The 23,033-nt window shown below is 38.6% G+C and overlaps 1 protein-coding gene across 1 annotated transcript in view; it reads right to left on the bottom strand.

Annotated features, from left to right (window-relative positions):
* Window positions 1-1,750: 1,750 nt before the first annotated feature.
* The window catches only part of LOC106876972 (uncharacterized), a 142,090-nt gene continuing 120,807 nt past the window's right edge, over window positions 1,751-23,033 (bottom strand). The window contains exons 5-10 of the mRNA XM_052974201.2: window positions 18,391-18,588; window positions 15,162-15,298; window positions 12,373-13,390; window positions 10,892-11,069; window positions 8,188-8,408; window positions 1,751-2,030 (exon numbers count right to left, since the gene is read on the bottom strand). Of these exons, the coding sequence (XP_052830161.1) occupies window positions 1,906-2,030; window positions 8,188-8,408; window positions 10,892-11,069; window positions 12,373-13,390; window positions 15,162-15,298; window positions 18,391-18,588 (1,877 nt within the window). The 3' untranslated portion in view covers window positions 1,751-1,905. The remainder of the gene's footprint in view (window positions 2,031-8,187; window positions 8,409-10,891; window positions 11,070-12,372; window positions 13,391-15,161; window positions 15,299-18,390; window positions 18,589-23,033) is intronic.

The raw sequence follows: 23,033 nt of genomic DNA, 5'->3' as shown, positions 1-23,033 counted from the left end.
GCCCTGCAATAGTAAGCACTTGGATATAAATACGTAGGTAAATATCCAGTAGTACATTGGATATTTATTATCCCTTAGATGGTTGCTCAACCTCTAACTCATACAAACACACACACACACACACATGGAAATTATACATACACATTCTGTATATATTTCAATATGGTTGTACTGATGAATGATGCTGTATGTTCATAGTGGTGGTGGTGGTGATGATGATAATGATGATGATGATGACAGTAACTGCAGAGGGGTGGGGTAGGGGAAGAAAGGAATGTGTTATGTTACACAAAAATAACACCACTGGCCCTTTTTTGTTTGTTTTTAATTTCTCTTCCCCATGTCTCCAACATGGTAGTCCCAACATAACTCCCACCCCCTTACCACATCACGGTCCACGACTTCCTTTCCGGTACCAACCCACCACAATTGTCTGAGGCCTCCCGCCCTGTCCTGCCTGGGCACTGAAGCTCGCCCCCCCCACCGTCACCTAACTCTAAAAATTCAAACCTTCATCCTTGAAACCCTTCTACTGTTAAAAAAACCCAATAAACCAATTGCCTTATTAAATAACTGTTTCTTCATGTTACCAATTGATGTTGATGGTGCTGCTGCTGCAATAGTCCTCTTCTTTCCTTCTTTCTTTCTTTACTTTCTTCCCCCTCTCCCCACCACTAAAAACAAAACATTTCATGAAGTCTTACACTTGGTTAACATCCATTCATATTTTTACACAAAATAAACCACACAACACACACATACACATATGCACACACAGACATGCATACAAATAATATAACATAATAATATCTCCATTTGTTTGGTTGTTGTTGCTGTTTTTTTGCTTCTTTTTTTTCCTTTTTTTTTTTGGTATTTTCGCTTAATTATTATTATTATTATTATTATTATTATTATTATCATTATTATTATTATTGTAGTTGTTATTATTTTTCATGTTTTTTGTTTGTTTTTTTTTTATCAGCGGGTGAAAATTCTGACCCTTCATTCATCAATGGCATGTTTATCCTTCTTTCTCCATTTCTTCATTGCAAACACCACAAACGTCACAAACACCACCACACCACCACCACCACCACCACCACCACAAACATCATCACCATTCATCATCATCATCATCATCATCATCATCATCATCATAATTATCAACATTCTAACCATCATCGTCATCATCATCATCAACTTCATCATCGTTACCACCATCGGCATCGTCACCATTTCTCTAACCACTGCTGCTCTTGACACCCATCCATTGTTGTGGCTTCATGGAGCCTTTGTTGCTGTTGTTTTTATTGTTGTCATTGTTGCTGTTGTTGTGTAGCTTCCGTCCATGCTTCAGTACACCTAAATTGCAGATGATAGCTGTACGTCATGGTGATGGTCTCACTGCGAAGAAGCAGATGATGATGATGATGATGATGAAGACCAAGGTGATGATGATGATGAAGGTGATGGCAATGGTTGTTGTTATTGTTCTTGCTGTTGCTGTTGTTTGTTCTTTAGCCCTAGGCTATTCCAGATTGAATACACACAGACACCACACAGGCCTATGATCAAAGGCAAGGTGATAATATTTACTTGTGGCATTGACTGCAATTGTAACAGTGATGATGTTGATTGTAGCAGTGGCAACAGTAATGGTGGTGGTGGTGGTGGTGGTGGTAGTGATGGCGGTCAGGTAGGTTTTTATTTATTTATTTATTTATTTATTTATTCATCATTACTGTTATTATTTTTGTTGGTTGGTTGGTTGGTTGATTGGTTGGTTGGTGTTTAATTTTTGCTGTTCTGGTTTCAAAACAAGCGTTCGGTTTGTAAAAATTAAAAAAAAAAAAAAAAAAAAAATTAAAATTGTTCCTCGCTAGTCTCACCACACTCTATTCTCCATCAAGCATTTTCTTGTTTCAGTTTCTTGATGGTATTCTTCAACGCTTGTCTCTTGTTGCAGAACCACACACGAATTACTTCGCGGTCATAGTTCAAGTTTTCAGAAAGCTCTGTCATCTCAGCACCTGCGAAGTAGAAGGGAAAAGAAATTACAATTCATTTACTTAATTTTACCTGTTTCAGTCATTGCCTTACAAGTTTATATTTTTAGTAACCATAGGTGCAGAAGTGGCTGTGTGGTAAGTAGCTTGCTTACCAACCACATGGTTCCGGGTTCATTCCCACTGCGTGGCACCTTGGGAAAGTGTCTTCTACTATAGCCTCGGGCCGACCAAAGCCTTGTGAGTGGATTTGGTAGACGGAAACTGAAAGAAGCCCATCGTATATATGTATATATATATGTATATGTGTATGTGTGTGTATATGTTTGTGTGTGTGTGTTTGTCCCCCCCAACATCGCTTGACAACCGATGCTGGTGTGTATGCATGCATGTGCGAGCATACAAGGTGGTATCAAAAAGTTCCTGGACTAGTTCTGGAGTGTACCAATAGATGGTAGTGCACAGTTGCATGTGCAGTGAGAACTAGCAGTGACCTTCATGAGGGATGTGCTGAGTGACACCACTGTGTTTACTTTGCAAGTTGAGAGATTTGTGTTTTTGTGATTACGTGTATGTTGTAGTCTGTGATTTTGTCATGGACAGGAATAAAGAGCCAACATGAAATTTTGCGTTAAACTTAGAAAGTCTGCGACAGAGACATGGAACATGCTTTGGCAAGCTTATGGTGACAAGTCAATGGGTCATATGCAATGCATCAAGTGGCATGGGTGCTTCAAATGTGGCAAAACATCCCTGGAAGACGATGAGCTATCTGAAAGACCTGCCATGAGCATCACCTCTGGAAACATGGAGAAAATTCATCAGTTTGTGCATGAGGATCATCGGAGGGCAATCAACAACATTGCTGCCTGCTGACCACTGAGCAGAAAGAACGTTGTGGCAAAGAGTCTGTCAAGATCTCTGTTAGTGTGCTGCTGATGACCCATCCTTCATGTTGAGGATCATTGCCAGTGACTAGAGTTGGGTCTATGGGTGCGACCCTGAAATGAAGCAGGAGTTGTCACAATGGAAGAACCCTTCATCTCTATGACCTAACAAGGCATGACAGAACTGCAGCTCAATCAAAAGCATGATCATTGTTTTTTTACAACATCCACGGTATTGTACATCGAGAATTCATCTCCCACGGCCCGACTGTCAATCAAAAATTCTACAGGGATGTTTTAAAGCATTTGAAAGAAGACATTTGGCAAAAGTGACCAGATCTGTGGAGTGCGAAGAATTGAATTCTTCATGATGACAATGTGCCTTGTCACTGAGCTCTTGCCACTCATGAGTTTCTTGCCAAAAACAACATGGTATCACTGCTGCACCCACTCTATTCACCAGATTTAGCACCTGCAGACTTCCATCTGTTTCCAAGATGAAAATGCAGCTCAAAGATCGCCATTTTAACACCACTGATGAGATCCAGAGGGAATTGCAAGAGGTCTTCAACTCACTTATAGAAAATGACTTCCAGGCTGGATTCCAAAAGTGACAGGAATGCTGGGATTGGTATATTGCTGTGCAAGGTGACTACTTCGAAGAAGATGATGTTAAAACTTAGGTAAATAAGTTATTTTTTATGAAACAGAACTAGTCTGGAAACGTTTTGATACCACAGATATCTTTTTATATATATATTTATATATATATATATATATTGTATATTGATATATACACACACCATGCTCAGAGTGATGACAGCTAAATCTTCAGTTTCTGATGAATAAACTCTATTACACGTATTGAGTGCTTTTTCTCCAAAACCTCTATGTTTATATGTAAATATATATATATATATATATATATATATATATATATATATATATATATATATGTGTGTGTGTGTGTGTGTGTATGTGTGTGTGTGTGTGTGTGTGTTTGTGAGTGTATACATATATACATGTATAAATATATATACATATACTTATTTACACACACACATATATATAAATACTTATATACATACACACACACATGCAACATATATATGTATGTAGAAACATACACACAAATACACCTGTATATATTTATACATGTTTAAAGCTATAAGTATATGTATGCATGCACGCATGCATTCATAAATATATGGATACACAGACACAGACACACACAGACACACACACACACATACACACACTGTTGTCCTGGTACAACTGTACAATTTTACTGCCCTTTGATGCTGCAGAAAATGTTTATCAGCAGTCGTTTATCACCTCGGCTTTCTGCCTCATCTTGTTTGGCAGAGGTTTTATGACAGGAAATCAACAACAACAACAATAACAATTACAACACCACTAACAATAACAACAACTACAACAACAACAATAACACCAGCAGCAGCAGCAGCAGTAGCAGCAACAAAAGCAGAAAAGGGTACTTAAATTGTTTATTAATGTTTCAACAACTAACTAAAAAAAGAAAAAAAAGAAAAAGGAAGAAAATTAGAAATAAATTCAAATAAAGAAAAGAAAAGTGCTTGTGGTATGAAAATAGATTTCAAGAGCTATAGAGAATGTCTTTCAAGAATATTGTAGAAAATATTTAATGTTAGATTTTTGTTAGTGATGGTGGATGGAGTTAGTGATGTGGAGGAGAGAGAGAGATATATATAGATAGATAGATAGATAGATAGAGAGAGAGAGAGAGAGAGAGAGAGAGAGAGAGAGATCAACTCTACAACTAGACAGACATTTCTTTATTTTCACAACAGAGAGAAAAAATAAAAAAAGAAAAGGAAAAAAAGCCATCTCGGAATCGTTTTATGGCATATCAGAAAATGTAGTGTTTCTTTCATCTTTATTCTTTAATGAACCTTATGTGTAAAAATGAATCACCACTGTCATCATCATAATTGTCATCCTCCTTCTTTTTACTCTCCTCTTCCTCCTCCTCCTCATCATTGTCATATTTATCATCTTCACCCTCCCCACCCCCAAGCCATACCACCACCATCACCACAACCACTCCCACCTTCAGCATTATTATTATCATCATTATCATTTTCACCTCACCCCCACCCTATCACTACCATCCATCACCTCCGTTATTATTATCAAGCCCATGATTAATGTGTTTACTTCAGTGTTTCGTGTAGGTTTGGACAGGTTTGTAAACATCATCAGGCCACCCAATTCAATAATGTATTGCCTACTGTCATTTGGTTATGTTTTCCATAAAACCTAAATCTCTTAAATCTAACTAACCAGAACAACACAGACTTTGAATCATCTTTGAGGGTTGAACTCTGTCCTGGCAACAATCAAAGACACTATTTTTAAATCACCCTCTAACTATTTTATTCTAAGTTTTCCTTGACCTTTTTTTTTTCCAGCCCCAGCGACAACAAGAAGCTATTTTACATTTTACTACCACGTGCTTTGTTAAGTCCACCCCTACCGCAATCTCGGTTATTTTCAACAGATTAATTACTTCCAGATATAACAACACCTTCCCCAACTAACGACAACCTTAAACAGCTCACACACCAAATCAGAAATGAAACCCAGCATGAAGAAGTTAAACAAAGAATATACACCAAAGAAATGCGCAAAATGAGCAAACGTTTGCATCTAATGTTAACCAGAAAACAAGCAGTAAAACAGCCAACAAAGTAATTAGTAGTAAACCCTAATTGTCACAGTCCCTGCCACAAACATCCCAAAACAAACAGAAAAAAAAAAAAATGAAATAACATAGGCGCAGGAGTGGCTGTGTGGTAAGTAGCTTGCCTACCAACCGCATGGTTCCTGGTTCAGTCCCACTGCATGGCACCTTCGGCAAGTGCCTTCTACTATAGCCTTGGGCCAACCAAAGCCTTGTGAGTGGATTTGGTAGATGGAAACTGAAAGAAGCCCGTCGTATATATGTATATATATATATATATGTATGCATGTTTGTGTATCTGTGTTTGTTCCCCCACCATCGCTTGACAACCGATGCTGGTGTGTTTACGTCCCCCGTAACTTAGCGGTTCGGCAAAAAGAGACCGATAGAATAAGTACTAGGCATCGAAAGAATAAGTCCTGGGGTCGATTTTCTCGACTAAAGGCGGTGCTCCAGCATGGCCGCAGTCAAATGACTGAAACAAGTAAAAGAGTAAAGAGAGTAAACAAAAACTTACTTTAAAAAAAGATACTTTTTCTAAGCTTAGCCATCAAAAACATAACCATAGAAGATAGAACCACAAAACAAGATTCATAATTTCCATTTTAACAACAACCTTAGTCTCTTCCTTCAATCAGATAGCAGAAACTAGAGGGAGATCCTAAAACTTCAAAACTTCAGGATTTGTCAAAATTAGAAGCACACACCTAAATGAATCATTGTGTTTTCTAATACTGAGTTTGAATTTGCTGGGGTCAACTTTGCCCTACATACTTTTTGGGTTGGTAAAATAAATATCAGTTGAGCACTGGGGTTGATGTAATCGACTTAGCTCTTCTCTGAAATTGCTGGCCTTGTGTCAAAATTAGAACCCAATGTTAACAGTACTGAGGTGGTGAGTTGGCAGAATCATTAGTATGCTGGGCAAAATGCTTTGAAACCAATATTAATAGTACTAAATCTCCTGAATCTAGAAACATGGAAAAAAATCATTCCAACCAAAACAGTATCCATACACTCAACCTCCATAGCTCATAATCCTTGCAAAATACATAGTGGCTTCAATAGTTTCACATACCTCTAACTATCATCAATATCAATAAAACTTTTGGCTTCATACCCTGCTACCTACTACTACACAAAATATCTTACACCTTCATAAGAAAAACACAAAAATTTGGCTTTGAAACTCTCTCTCAAGTGCAAGGTATGTGAGCAGGTCACCATTCAATGAAAACAGATCCAGAATTTAATTTTCAATTTCAGTTACACCTTCTAGCCTGAACCTTCACAACCTTCCTCCACAGCCTCTTATGTAGATTAAATATTCAACCATTCTCCAGATATGCCTGCAGAATTACTCCAACCAAATAACAAATAACTCTGAAAGAAGGCTCCAAAACTATGGTCTTAAACTAGCAGAGTGAGACGAGCAAAATGATGTTGTTACACTACAAGAGTCAACTGTATTTTGTCCTGCATGTTAATGGTTCAGGACAAGACCAGCAAATTTAGGGAAGACGGTGGTTAGTCAATACCGTCAACACAAGTTCTTGACTGGCACTTTATTTTATTAACCTGGCTGCTAGGATGAAAGGCAAAGTTGTCTTCAATGAGATATGAATTTAGAATGTAAACAGCTAGAACAAATACTGCAAAACATTCTTTTAAAAAGCTCTAAGAAATCTGCCAGCTTGCAGCAGCAGCAGCAGCAGCAGCAGCAATAATAATAATAATAATAATAATAATAATAATAATAATAATAATAATAATAATAATAATAATAATAATAATAATAATAATAATAATAATAATAATAATAATAATAATAATGGGGGAGCATCATAGCCATGTGTTGAGAGGAATTCTTTGGGGTTTGAATAATTCAGCTTTCTAAACATGGGTGTTTTGCTCAACATCCTTAAACAAACCTTATTCAGGGACCTTTTGAGCAGGATGGCCTACTCGACCTGAAGAAAATCCTTACTGGGCCCAACCTGCGAGGTCATGTGCTGTTTATCTTGATATGAGATCACCATGTTGTACACACATGGTTGTGATGCATGTACCTGGTGTACCCTTATCAGATGGGTAGTCATGATGGGTATACTGGGCTTCGTATATTTTACCCCAGTGTCACTTTGATGGCATGCACGGCTCTCTCACTCAATAATAATAATAATAATAATAATTATGGTTTCAAATTTTGGCGTAAGGCCCAGCAAGTTTGAAGAATGGAGTAAATAGATTACATCAGATCCAGTGCTCAACTGGTGCATATTTCATCAACTCCCACCAAAAGGATGAAAGGCAATGTCAACTATGGCAGAATTTGAACCCAAGACAGAAACATACAAAATGTTGATAAGCATTTTGACCAATATGCTGATGTTTCTGCCAGCATGCTGCCTTAAAAAACAACAACTAATGCTGCTGCTGCTACTACTATTGAAGAAAAAGAGGGTTTAAAAGCAAACTGTAAGGGAACAAATTAAACCTGGAGATACCTCATGGAACTTCTATTGCGTAAAAAAATGACAAAGAGAAAATAAAGTGAAGAAGTCCTTACCTGATGGATGTGTATTTTTCTCAAAGTGTTGATTTAGTATTTCTAATGCTTGTGGTGTGAAAGATGTGCGTCGTTTTCGCTTCTTAGAAGGCTCACTGCCAATGAATTCAGTCAGATTTTGCACCCCATTTTTGTAACGTTCCTCAGCCTCTGCCATCCATCGTTCGAGAACCGGTTTAATTTTCTGAGCACTTTTTGGAGTGATATCCAGTTTTTCAAACCTTGTGTCAGTCATGATATTGGTGGTAGTGGTAGTGGTGATGATGGTTGTGGTGGTGGGGGTGATGGTTGTGGAGGTGGTGTTGATGGTTGTGGTGATGGTTGTGGTAGTGGTTGTGACATTGATGGTAATGTTAGTAGTGATGGTGGTGATGATGGTGTTGGTGAAATTGGTGTTGGTAGTTTTAATATGGTGGTGGAGGTTGGGGTATTGGTGGTATATGTGATGTTGGTGTGAATAGTGATAGTGTTGATGGTGATAGTGGTGGAAATGATAGAGGTGGTGGTGGTGTTAATGGTAAGTGATATGAAAAAAAGAGAAGAAAAAAAGAGAAAAAGAGACATAAGCACTGTCTGCATATTCATTACTGTAACACAATTAACTTGCATACACACACACACACACACACACACATACATGCAAACACACACATTACACAAATATGTATAACAAATATTACACTTGCATACACACCACAAACATATACAACTCAAGCTCATTGTCAACTGTCACACATGCATAAATATAAAGTGCTAGCTCATTAAATCACTATCACATGGATATATATATATGGATATATATATATATATGAATTAATAAATATATATATATAGAGAGAGAGGGGGAGACATACACACACACACACACCAAGAAGCATAAATATTACCAAGATGATGATAACAATGCTCATTATCACCATCATTATCACCAAATGCTTTATACCCATCATGCTGCAACTTGCATGGGTGGAATAGCAGAATAAAGAGTACTTATCCAAATGCAAATACACACACTCCCACACACACACGCACGTACGCACACACACACACACACACACACACGCGCACACACACACACACATACAAAGCATATTCATGAATGCAGGTCTGGCCATGTGGTTAAGAAGTTTGCTTTGCAATCACAAAGTTCTAGGTTTGATACCACAGCATAACACCCTGAGCATGTGTCTATGGCAATGAGAAGACAAAGTAATCAAAACCAGTTTAGTAAATGGAAAATGTGCAAGCCTGTCATACATACATGTACAGGGGTTGGACAAAATAATGGAAACACCTAACATCATAGCATCATAATTTTGAAATATCTATAAAACTGTCAAAGGCTTGTTTATTTTTGTGTTTTTTGATTTATTATTAGTGTTGCTTAATATGTTTTGCTAAAATTGCTGTTTCTTTTCAGAGAGAAAGAGGTAATTAAAATTCATTAAAATGACAGATCTATCAGACTTTTAAAGCGGTCAAATTGTTGGTGCTCGGATGGCAGGCACCAGCATAATGAAAACAGCCGAAATGTATGGTGTATCAAGAAGTACAGCCTTTGAGAAAGAGGAAGAAACCTCCTTGTCAAAACAAAAGTCTGAGAAAAAACCAAAACTTTCAGATAAGGACCGTCGGACTCTTACGCAAATTTTTAGAAAGGATCACAAAAGTACAGCTCCCAATATTGCTGCAGAGCTTAATGACCACCTTGAGAACTCAGTTTCCACAAAAACTGTTCACCAGGAGCTGCACAAAGCCAGATTTCATGAGAGGGGTGCAATAAGAAAACCACTACTTTCAAAAACAAACGTTGCAAAGCATTTAAAGTGAAGTAAAAACCTACAGAACTGGTCCCTAGAGCAGTGGAAGAATGTTATTTTCTCAGATGAGTCATCCGTTACCTTTTTTCCAACCACCAGCCAAAAGAAGCATTTGACCCAGACTGCCTTCTTCCAACTGTTAAACATGGAGGAGGATCTAGGGGGCTATCACTACAAGAACTGGAGACTGTTTTAGCTGAAGAATGGACAAAAATTGCTTTGAAAACAATTCAAACTTTGTATGAATCCATACCTTGTAGAAGTCAATGTGTAATTACTGCCAAAGGTGGTCCTACCCCATATTAAAATAAATTTGCTTGACATTTTAAGGTGTTTCCATTATTTTGTTCAACTCCTGTATATGTGTGTGTGTGTTTGTGCATACATATATATATATATATATTTATTTATTGTGTCCTTGGGCAGAGGGGTTCCTTTCTTGTGAATCATTAGGTGACTTCACTGCTGCTGGTGCCACATAAAAAGCATCCAGCTCACTCTGTAACATAGCTGGCATTAGGAAGGGCATCCAACTGTAGAAACCATGCCAAAGCAGACAGTAAAGCTCAACTTGCCAGCTCCTATCAAACTGTCCCACCCATGCTGGCATGGAAACAGATTTTAAATGATGATGATGATGATGTGTAAGCAGCCATAGTCAAATGGTTAAGAAATGTGCTCCACAACCATAAAGGTCTCAGATTCATTCCTGTAGATTGAAACCTTAGGCAAGTGTTTTGCACTGTAGCCTTGAATTATCTCAATTATCAGTGAAATTGGATAGCTACAAACAGTCTAGAAGCCTATTGTATGGACTGTAGTTTTACATGATGCTAAAAGTGGGGCACCCTTACCCCTTGAACCAATTTGACATTTTTACTCACCTGCAAATGGCTGATTGGCTATAGGCTGGTCCTTCTGTTGCACTTAAAGCTTGTCCGACTTGGGTCTGCGTTAGCCCTAACGATAAGCGCCGGATTTTGAACTGTTTAGCAAACTCTTTGATCTCATCTAAGTTGATGCCATCTACAGTTGTGCTTTCAGTAGAATTGCTTACAGTATCTGGAAGGATAAATTATATAGATATTTATATATAGTGATAATAGTAGTAGTAGTAGTAGTAGTGGTAGTGATGGTAATGATGAAGATGATGAAGATGGTGATGATGATGACAATGATGATAAAGGCAATGAGAGTGTTGATGATGATGATGAGTGTGGTGGTGATGCTGATGATGGTGATGCTGATGATGGTGATGCTGATGATGGTGATGCTGATGATGGTGATGCTGATGATGGTGATGCTGATAAGTGATGATGAGGAGGATGTCAATGATGATGATGATGATGATGACAATGTTTGTGATGATGTAGTGTTGTGATGTAACTCTTTCTGATGGTGATGGTAACAATTATGATAATGATGATGACAATGATGATGATGAGGGTAGTGGTGTTGGTGACGTGTGTGGGTGCGTGCACATGTACACACATGCATGTATGTATGTATGTATGTGTATGAGCATGTTTTAGACATGTTATATAGAAAATACAACCAAGTTATAATTCTAACTATTTTATCATGGTTTTTACCTCCCATTTTTGAAATACTTCCTCACAGCTCATTTGAACAATAACATTTCCAATCTATCATCAACATTTCTAGACTTTCACAGCCTCATCTTCAGGAATTGAAGTGTGAAATGGTTTTTGGCATATGAAATTACCTCTTTTTATGACAGGAAAATGTAATTCATGTACACTTTATTGCTACACTAGCTTACCATAAAAATGAGGTAGTTGCAAATACCTACGTTACATCAAACTTCAAATCCTGAAGATGAGCCTGTGAAAGTCTAGAAACAATAACGGATTTGGTAAATTTATAGTTCCAAAAGAACTGCAAAAGACTCGTACAAAAAGAGTAAGTAAATCTTTATGAAAGTAAAAGTTAATACTTGAACTTAGTTATGTTTTCAATATATCATCATCACCATCATCATCCTCATCCTCATCATCATCATCATCATCATTACCATCATCAATCAGTTTAACATCCAGTTTTCCATGCTTCCAAGGATCAAGTGAAATCTTTTTGAGTTTTAGAAAGATTCTTTTATCAGTGTTCACAATTATATCATAAAAAAAGCTAATGTGAGAAAGTTCCAAATGAAAATGCTGATGGTAGAGGTAAAGATGATGATGATGGTAATGATGATGGTGGTAATGATATTGGTGGTGATGGTAGTGATGATGAAGATGAGGTTTTGTAGCGATGATGGTAATGGTGATGGTGGTGGTGGTGATAGTGGGATGATGTGCGATAAGTATTATGAGGTAAAAAAAACCAAAACATTTTCACGTACTGGGTAAAAGTTGACTGACATTTGGAGGCAGCCCATCTGAGGTAGTTGTGTGGGTAGTGAGGGACTGCGCTGCCACTGTGATGCGAGTGGCTGTTTGCTGCTGTTGCTGCTGCTGGGAAACCGTCGTCTTGGCAATGGCATGATGCTGGGGGTGACCGACCAAGCTCCCAGCACCAGCAGTAACGAGGTTAGAATGAATGCTGCTGGAGTTGATTGCTTGATGTGTACTGTTGTTGTTGTTGCTGTTGTTACTGCTGCTGCTGCTGTTGGTGATGATGCTGCTGTTGTTGTTACTGCTGCTGTTGTTGTTGTTGCTGCTGCTGGTGGTGTTGTTGGTGTTACTAGCACTGACTCCCGTTGTGGTCGTCCCTGTTGATCCCAGTAAGGGCCCAGTGCTACTGCTGTTGTTGCTGCTGCTGTTGTTGTTGTTGCTGCTACCACTGCTGCTGCTGCTGCTGTTTCCTCGTAGAGTGCTGCTGCTGCTGATGCTGCTTGCTGCAACACTGTGCACCAAGCTGCTACTGATGCCATTGCTTGTGATACTACTACTATTATTGTTATTGTTGTTGCTGTTGTTGTTGTTGTTACTGCTGCTGTTGCTGTTGCTGTTGTTGCTGCCACCACCACCACCACTGCCACTACCGCCGCCACCACCACCACTGCTACCACCGCCACCACCGCCGCCGCCACCACCAACGCTGCTGCTGTTGTTACTGTGACCTCCACCGCCGCCACTGCTGCCACCATTGCTACTGCTACTACTGCTGCTGCTGCTGCTTATGATGATGCTGTTATTGCTGCCATTTGTTGAGCTGTTGCCCACACCATTGCTGCTGCAGTTGCTGCTGCTGCTGCTAGCAGTGGCAGCAGCAGCAACAGCAGCAGTACTGTGTGCCTGGTTCTGTTGGTTGAGATGGTTGCAGCCTCCATTGGTGGTGGCATTGTTCACAGGTTGTTGGCCAGACAAGTTGGAGGTTGTCGAATTCACATGTGGGACAGAGACAGGTGTTAACACTTGCTGAAATACAGAAAGAATTTGAGAAATAAGCAGAGGAATATAGTGGAAGTACAAGGAGTATAGAGACAACACAACTGGTATAGCAGTAATGTAAGAATATTGTACTAAATATTCAAGTCCCTAGGAATTCCATCTGGTTTACCCAGTGTAAGCTATGAGTGCATAAAAGGTGCAGAAGGAGCATTTGTAGGCCACCAGAGACGATAGACGTTCAATGTGACAGATGCACAAAAGTAGTTGGCAGTAAGAAGCCTCAGTGAAAGAAATTACTTGAGTGCTTGGAAGCCCCCGTAGAAGTAAAGCACAATAGCCAAAATACAAACAGGGTGGAAGAAATTTAGGGTATTATAACCTCTGATGGTAACAAAGGTGTTCTCTTTTCAAGTGAAGAGTAGACTGTACAAAGCTTGTGTATGGAGGCAATGTTGGCAAGCAAAACTTGGGTATTGAATGAAGAGGATTATGAAGGCCATGTGCATGTGTGTCTCCCTGCGTGCACACACATGCATGTGTGTATGCATATAGCTAAGTGGTGTCTGTATATATATATATATTCTTCATCTCTTAAATATAGAACTGTTGAAGATGTTGTATTTATATATATATATATATATATAAATACAACATCTTCAACAGTTCTATATTTAAGAGATGAGGAATTATGTACATTATTTACATTGATGGATATTTTTCCTCATCTTGTTTGTTGTTAACACAATGTTTCAGCTGATATACCCTCCAGCCTTCATCAGGTGTCTTGGGGAAATTTTGAACCTGGGTTCTCATTCCTAAGGTATTTTTCAATGTTATTATTATTATTATTATTATTATTATTCAGGTCATTGCCTGGAATCGAACTCAGAATCTTAGGGTTAGTAACCCGCAATCTTAACCACTACGCCATATGCCCGTGGGCAACTATGGAGTGAATTTTAGGGCTTATAAATCTAATATCTATAAGGGGGCGGCATGTTTTGCCTTTGTATAACCTACCACAGCTGCATGGGATGGAATACACACAGTTTTTGGTCATATTCTCTTCTATTGGTGGTTTTAATTGGAGTAGATAGTATGTTTTTGGGGGTAGTTGTGGCTTAATAGATTGTTACTGAGCTTGATCATTTCTTTGTGGTCGGTATCACGATCACTACTTATATATTCTTTGCTCGATGTTTTAGGCACTGGGCAATACGTTTTAGAGAGGTATTTGCTCAGTGCTTAAAACTTCTGTTTACCAAATCCACTCACAAGGCTTTGGTTGGTGCTATAATAGAAGACACTTGCCCATGGTGCCAAGTGATGGGGCTGAACTGAAGACCACATGACTGGAAAGCAAACGTCTTAACCACACAGCCACACTTGCACCTTATACACATATTTTTAGACATATGCATTTTTATATTTAGCCAACAATGTATTTAAAAGATATGTCCATTGATACACACACCAAAAAAATCACTAATCTGACCATTCTGTTCTGTTTCATTGTCATAGCAAGAAGACTACAAAATTGTTAAGAAGTTTGCTTTTGGCAAATCACTCAAGAGTATGGTTCTTATAAATCTCTATTAAGAGTATTTGACTTTGAATAACTACACAAAGACAAAGTCATCAGTAGTTTATCAACATCATATTGGATTATATAATATACATTGTAATATAATATAACATAATATATGATACTATCTATCATGATACATATAATATATAATATTCTGTATTATGGTATATTTCAAGCTGGTTTCTGGAAGAGCTTAAAGTATATGCTTACCTGTGGGCCGACTGCCAAAATTTGACCTTGAGCATTGGTGAGCAGTTGAGGTAATGAAGAAACTTGATTGGCTAACAACTGGTTGGTTGTTTGCTGATTGCTAGTGGTACCGTTTGATGTGTGTGAATTGATGGGGCCTGTTATTTGAGAGAAAGTGGAAGACTAATTATATTTCATCAAATGTAACTGGAAGCAAAACATGGTCAGCAAACAATGACATGAAGAACAGGATGAATACTGTAATGAACTGTGACCCTTTTGTTATTATATTTGCATTGAAATACACTACTTTTTGTCTTGATTAATTTTGAAAACATTGAAGAAGTCAGTAAAATAACTTTGTTATTATTAAGCTGAAGTTTGGAAAATAAAATAACATGAAAGACGCAAAGTTCTAAATTAGAATTTGTCTCCTATCCTTTTAGGGTTGATAAAATAAAATACCAGCCAAATACTGAGGTGGATGTTATTGACTAACTACCTCCCCTCAAACTGCTTACTATGTGTCAAAATTAGAGAGATTATTAAAACAGCCTTTTGACTGATCAACATGTAGTTAATAATCAACACACTCCAATATCTTGCCTACAAAAGTAATGTCTCCTCACTTTGTCTTTCCCCCCCTCCTCCTCTCTTTACCCCTCCTCCTCTCTTCCCCCTCCCCCCTCCTCCTCCTCCTACTACTATTGTGACCTTTATTCCTTGAAGCTGGCTCATCACATGCCGCTGCCACCACTGCCGCCACCACCATCTAGAACCACTCAAATTACTCATTTCTCCTCTTCTCATCATCCATACATAAGGAATTCCATCCTTATCCAAGTCTCTGCTGCAGCCATTAATTGCAATTATTCACAAAGAACATCAACAAACATCAACCACCTAGATTTCACTAGTGGCACAAGGTCCACGAAGGCCAAGAATAGAGATCCTTCCTTCACACAAAAAAAAAAAGATTTAAAAAAACCCAACCCAACAGAACACTAAAAAAAAAAAAAGATAACCCTCACCGTGCACCCTGCATCGAAATTTGTAGTCTTGTGTCTAACGAGAGCACAGGATTGGCAAAATCATTATTAGGGTGTTGGACAAAATGCCTTCTGGAATTTAGTATCAGCTCTTTACATTCACAGCCCAACCCTGGCAAAGGTCAACTTTGCCTTTCATCCCTTTAGGGCCAGTAAAATAAAGTTCCAGTCAGCTCAGTTTACTCCCAAAATTTCTGGCCTTCTGCTCATATAAAACACAATCATGATGATGATGATGATGATGATGATGATGATGGTGGTGGTAATTGTAGTGGTAGTAAGTTGACAGAATTGTTAGTAAACCGGGCAAAATCCTTAGCAGCATTTTGTCCATCTTTACATTCTGAGCTCAAATTCTGCCGTGATTGACTTTGCTTTTTATCCTTTTGAGGTCGGTAAAATAAGTACCAGTTAAATACTGGGGTTGATGTAATCAACTAGCTCCCTCCCCACAAAATTTCCCGCATTGTACCTGAAGTTGAAAGGATTATTATTTAAGATGATGCACAGTACCCAATATCATGATTGGAGATATTGTGTCTATCGGGGGGTTTGTACTGTCTGTCAAGTCACAACAAGAACCTCAAACAGACAGTACTTTACACAATGTGTATGCAGTTCCAAGTAATGCCAATTTTTGCAATACACCTAGATTGTAGGTATTTCTAAAGATTCCAGATGTTTCTTCAGGTTGGGTGGTACTGAACCCAATGCTCCGATGACTTTATGTTTGACTCTTGTAGCTGCCACATGTTGGTGATCTCTATTCTCAGGTCTCCATATTTATCAATCTTTTCTCTTTCTTTTATGATGATGTGTTGATCTCCTGGTACTGCCATGTCCATTATCAGGCACTCTTGTTTGTCCCTCCTAAAAGTTACTATATCTGACCTTCGGTGTTCTAATACCTTGTCTGTCTGGAAATCAAAGTCGAAGAGGATTTTTGCCTTCCCCTTTTTGTCCATTAACTTTTCTAGTGTATATTGGTACAAAGCACCAATTACCTCGTGTCCATACATCTGGCACAGTAGCCAGTGAAGGTTTTGGGCTACTTTGTTGTGTCTGCACTTGTACTTTTTCTGTGTAAGACTTTCACAAGCACTAACAGTGTGAGTCATGGACCCTTTTCCCACACATTCTGCAGAGGTTTGTTGCACTTGCATGGTATATATCCCTTTTCACTGAGTTAGTATTCAATGTCTGATCCTAGGCAATGAGGGTTAGACTTTAAGTCTTCTTTTTTAGGTCACTCATGCTGAGTCACCTCCATGATGCTTCCTGGTCTTTTAAGTTGTTAGTTTCATGGTGGAACTAACAATGTAATTCCATGTAGAGTAGAAGTTCTTCTCTCTTGTTGGCTATTGATGATTGGAATTCATTAGCACTTTCAAGTCCATTTTTGGTGAATCCTGCATTAGCAGCATACTATAGCAGGTCTTGTTTGCTATTTACCAAATATTCTGCCATGTTTCTTCTTTCACTGTTGATGCACTCCCGTATGCTAATCATCCCACATCCACCTTTATACCTCTTCATGTAAAGCCTGTGTACCTTAACCTCCCATCTCCATCTCTTAACATAAAGTCACCTCCCATCTAATGTAACCCCACCCAATCAAAAGAGGACCTCAGTCTTGCAAGCTTCATGGTGACCTCACTAGTGCTGGTGCTACAAAAAAGTACCCAGTTAACTCTTGTTAGCGGTTCATGTCAGGAAGGGCACCCAGTGATAAAAATCATGCCAAAGTGGACACTAGATCATGTGATGTTCTCAAACCTATTGGACCCTGTCAAACTGTCCAATGTATGCTAGCATGGAAGATGTATATTAAAAGGTGATAATGATGATAATAATGATGACTAATATGAGCCAATTCAAGGGCTTCTAAACGGCTGCTCAACCAGCATTGCAGTCATAGGCATTCAAAATAAAGGGATGTTCACAACTGGAATGCCTCTGATTGAAAGTCAACTTTATCAAAGCTGACCTGGGCTTAGCAACAAGTAACAACATCTATCAGCCATCATTGTCATTATCATCATCACCGACCCTATTTCTCCTTCCCCTCCTCCTCCTCTTATTACTACTACTACTACTACTACTACTACAGGAAAGTAGGAGAAAGATATATAGCGAGAAAGGGAGAGGGAGAAAGAGAAGTGGGGAAAGAAAGAAAAAGAATGAGAGAGCAACATACTGACCTGCAGCAGCATTTGTGTTGGCGGCGGCAGCAGCAGCAGCAGCAGCGGCAGTCATATTGAGAGGTTGTGCCAAACCCTGAAGACTGGAGAGGTTGGTAGCAATAATTTGTCCATTGGACGTTGTCAGCAACTGTATCTGTTGGTTGCCTCCGGTTGCTAGCGACACTGGTATACTGATAAACTGTTGTGTACCATTACCTGTAACGAGAAATTACATGGAGAATATCAGGTGAGTTGAGATATTGTCTTTCTTAATGTTTTATGAAGGACCATCTCACTGCAGATGTTTAAAAGATCACTAATTTACATTGTTTTAGGATCAATGGTTTCTAGTCCATCACAAGGACCTGTTTGTGTCAGGAAAATAGTTTTCTCACTAACACTGGACAGGTTGTCTTGGTTTTAAGATTGCTATCCAACTAGATGAAAGTTGGTAGAGTCCATTTAGCTAACAGAAGGTACAGTGGAGAGGTAGAGACCACCTGCTTAGCTGGCAGCAGGTACACCAGAATGGTACAATCCATTTGGCTAGCAGTATGTACAGTGGAAAGATAGAAATCACTTTGCTAGTAGTAACTACTATGGAAAGATAGAGTCCACCCAGCTGCCTAACAGTAGGTACTTTGGAAAGGTACAGTCTGTTTATCTAGCAATAGATACAATGGAGAGGTAGAGTCTTGTTAGCTAGCTAATAGTATATACTATACAGGTACAGTCCACCTCTCTGGCAGAAGGGATAACAGAGGTACAGTCTACGTAGCTAGTAGTGGCACAGATATAATGGAACGGTAAATCTAATAGTAGGGGAGTAGGAGTACATTGGAAAGCTACAGTCTATCTAGCTGTAAGCAGATACCATGAAGAAGAACATGTAACAGAGGTGAAAGTTGTAAAATGGGAAAGAAAATGTCAGCTCCATGATTCACTGGTTTGCAGAGGAACCAGTTGAAGATTATGATTTTATGTGGCTCACCTATAGCAAATCAGCTTGGTAGAGTCTAGCTTTCTTCAAGCTATGAGTACGACAAAATTTGAATTCATAATTCATTAATGCAGTTAAACAGCGCACTTGCTGTTTCCTCATACAGTGACAATTGCAAGATAAAACTGAACATGTGTTTTGTATACAAATCGTTCTCACATCTTTCGGTAAGATAATAGAGGGTCAAAGGAATCATTTATTTATTTATTTACTATTTTTCTTTGTACAGTCGACATCTTTTTCCTTTCTCTCTTTTCTGTTTTTTTTTGTTTTTTGTTTTATAACAGGAATGCTCTGGAAGACAGCCAAGGTTAAGAACTTTGCTATAGAGTTCTTGAATTTTGTTTAGTTCAATGCTGAAGAATTTCAAATTTTGGAACTGTCTCTTTGTCTGAGAGATAGAATCATGGTTTTCAAAAATTTTTGTTTTTCCTTTTCAAGTTTCCATCTTCTCAATACATTTAAAAAAAGTTTTTAGTTTTTCTTTTCACCCATTTGTCTAAAATGTACACTTTTCTGTGCTAGGAATTCAATATGAGAATTTATATTTCTAGACACTACTTTATGTAATATCTTTTACAAATATGGAAACTTCTACATAGTTGCCAGACATACTGGAAATAGCAGTCAAATCTTCCTTAAATTACATTCTATTTGTTAAAATAAACTAAAAAAAAAGAGACATTAAATTATGTTGCACAATATACATTGCATGAAGGACGGCTGAGTAAATATGTTTAATTTTATTGGTTATTGTTGTTGTTTAGATCCCAGATTGGTCCTGAAGCAGTGGACCAAAGATCAAAAGCATTTCAGCCAAGACCATCTTATTTATTTCTCAGAAATAGTATACCCTGAACAGCATTGTGCAATGTCTCCTTTTTCACAACAGCAGATAGTAGTTTGGGGGAATATGTGGCTTCTATTTCTAATACATAAAATAACCACACAGGGGGTCTCATCTATGCTAGGGACAATTAACTGAAACCTCAAATTTTCATCAAACATGTTATAAAGAAATTTTGATGGAGGAGGTTTTAATATGAATATGAATACAATGGCACTTTGCAGCCTCAAATGGGTTAAAACTGTGCTGAGTATGGGGCAGCTGTACTTATAAGGATTCACAAGGTGAAGTATAGCCAAAGGAGACATCTTCCTCACACAGATTTAAAGGACAAATCAGCCATGCTTGACTGGCATCTGACAATATTAACATAGATCTCTAATGCTCCGGTTCAGCTGACTTTTTGCAAATGATAATCAGCTGTTTCTGGTGGTATTTACTTGTTTTAATTAGTTATCACACACAAATACGACAACTACTACTAGTACTCTGTCAGCTAATGAGGAAGTACACCTCTATGAGGTGACTTAAAATAGTATAAATAACAACTAAATCTTCCTCAGTTCACACCTTACTGTGAAATTAAATTTCATGGTTACTCCAGTAATGGTATTAAATATCAACCAAAAAATAGAAGTGGTATTTTCTGCCAATCACCTTGCCTCAATAAATTTGATATATCTCAATGAAAAATAGTTTCAAACATGACATTCGTGAACAAAAGGTAGATTGGTATATAAAACTGCTTTCCGCAGGTAAGGGATATGAGATTTTGAGTGGACATATGTGATTTCTGCAGTAAAAGGATTAAAAAGGCAAAGGACAGATACACTGAACAAAGTAATTTAGTCCTCAGTATACAACAGAATGGTCATGGCTGGAATGTCCAAGATCTTAGGTCTGCTTGGGCAGTATTCAACTTCAGGCTAAATGATTTCATTACCCTCTTTATCAAACACTGCTATAACTGCTGCAGTGGCTACCACCACTAATTCTGTAATGACTACCACCATCACCTCCACCACAGACATTACTTCCACCAGTGCTTTTACTCTTCTAATCTTGTCAGCTTGACTCAGTCTCTCATTTCTAATTCACAAAGCTAAGCCATGATTATCCTGTTTTGGGAGAGACAAAGATAGATACATCCCAAGATATCAGTAAATACATGTGTATGCGTGTGAGAGGTGTGGTTGTGTGGCATAGTTGTAGGCAAGGCTGTGTGGTAAGAAGTTTGCTTCCCAGCTACATGGTTTCAGGTTCAGTCCCATTACGTAGCACCCCGGGCAAGTGTCTTCTACTATAAACCCAGGCAGACCAACACCTTGTGAGTGGATTTGGTAGATGGAAACTGGAAGAAGCCCATCATACATATATGTGCATGTGTTTGTTTGTCTCTCACCACAGCATGTTGTTTGCTTACATATTTAAAACTTAGTAGTTTAGCAAAAGAGACCAGTAGAAGAAGTACCAGGTTTGAAAAAAAAAAAAAAAGGAAAAAGTAACTGGGGTTGATTTGTTTGACTAAAACCCTTCAAAGGGACACCTCAGCATGTCTGCAGTCCAATGATGAAAACAATAAAACATAAAAAATGTATGTACGTAACACACACACACACACACACACACATATGAGTGGGTGTGTGCATGTGTATTATAAAAATATATATTACATAGGATATGTAACTATTATTATTTGTTACATATGCAGCCACTGTCACAATCATTATTCTATTTCCACTTTTCCTTGCAAGCATGGGGTCAGGTGAAACTTGTTGAGGTACGTCTTTCTACAACCAGATCCATGTCTATATATATATATCCATATATGGTTAAACATATACAAATAATACAAATAATACAAATAATTACAGAGGCATCAAGCTGTTAGATCAGGTTATGAAAGTTACAGAGAGGGTCATAGCCCAACTAATTAGGGAGCGAATCAATTTAGATGAGATGCAGTTTGGGTTCGTGCCAGGTAAAAGCACTACTGATGCCTTATTTCTAGTGAGACAGTTGCAAGAGAAATACCTAGCCAAGGATAAACCTCTGTACCTGGCTTTCGTTGACATGGAGAAAGCCTTTGACAGGGTCCCCCGATCCCTTATCTGGTGGTCAATGAGGAAACTTGGGATAGAAGAATGGCTAGTGAGAGCTGTGCGAGCCATGTACAGAGATGCGGCCAGTAAGGTGAGGGTTGGAAATGAGTACAGCAATGAATTCCGGGTAGAGGTAGGGGTCCACCAAGGTTCCGTCCTCAGCCCCCTATTATTTACCATAGTCCTCCAGGCAATCACAGAGGAGTTCAAGACAGGTTGCCCCTGGGAGCTCCTCTATGCTGATGACCTTGCCCTAATTGCGGAGTCACTATCAGAACTAGAGGAGAAGTTTCAGGTGTGGAAGCAAGGTCTAGAATTGAAGGGCCTTAGAGTCAACCTAGCTAAAACCAAAATCCTAATAAGTAGGAAGGTAGATAAAACACAAACCCCTTCAGGTAGATGGCCCTGCTCAGTATGTAGAAAAGGAGTAGGTAGTAACTCTATAAGATGTACCCGGTGCAAGCTATGGACACATAAGAGGTGCAGCAACATCAAAGGCAGGTTAACTAGCAAGTTAGTTTTTGTTTGTGGCAGATGTTCAGGTGCAATAAAGACTGCAAACAAACAGGAAACAACTTCTATCTCATTCCAGGGTGAAAAACTAGAGGTAGTCGATAGCTTCCGCTATCTGGGCGACCAAGTTAGTAGTGGGGGTGGGTGCGCTGAAAGTGTAGCTGCTAGAATAAGAATAGCCTGGGCAAAGTTTAGAGAG

The sequence above is a fragment of the Octopus bimaculoides genome, chromosome 18, assembly GCF_046866305.1.
Source record: "Octopus bimaculoides isolate indiv1 chromosome 18, ASM4686630v1, whole genome shotgun sequence".
Lineage (NCBI taxonomy): Eukaryota > Metazoa > Mollusca > Cephalopoda > Octopoda > Octopodidae > Octopus > Octopus bimaculoides.
Note: the sequence above shows the minus strand (reverse complement) of the source record. Positions and strands in the feature narration are given on the sequence as shown.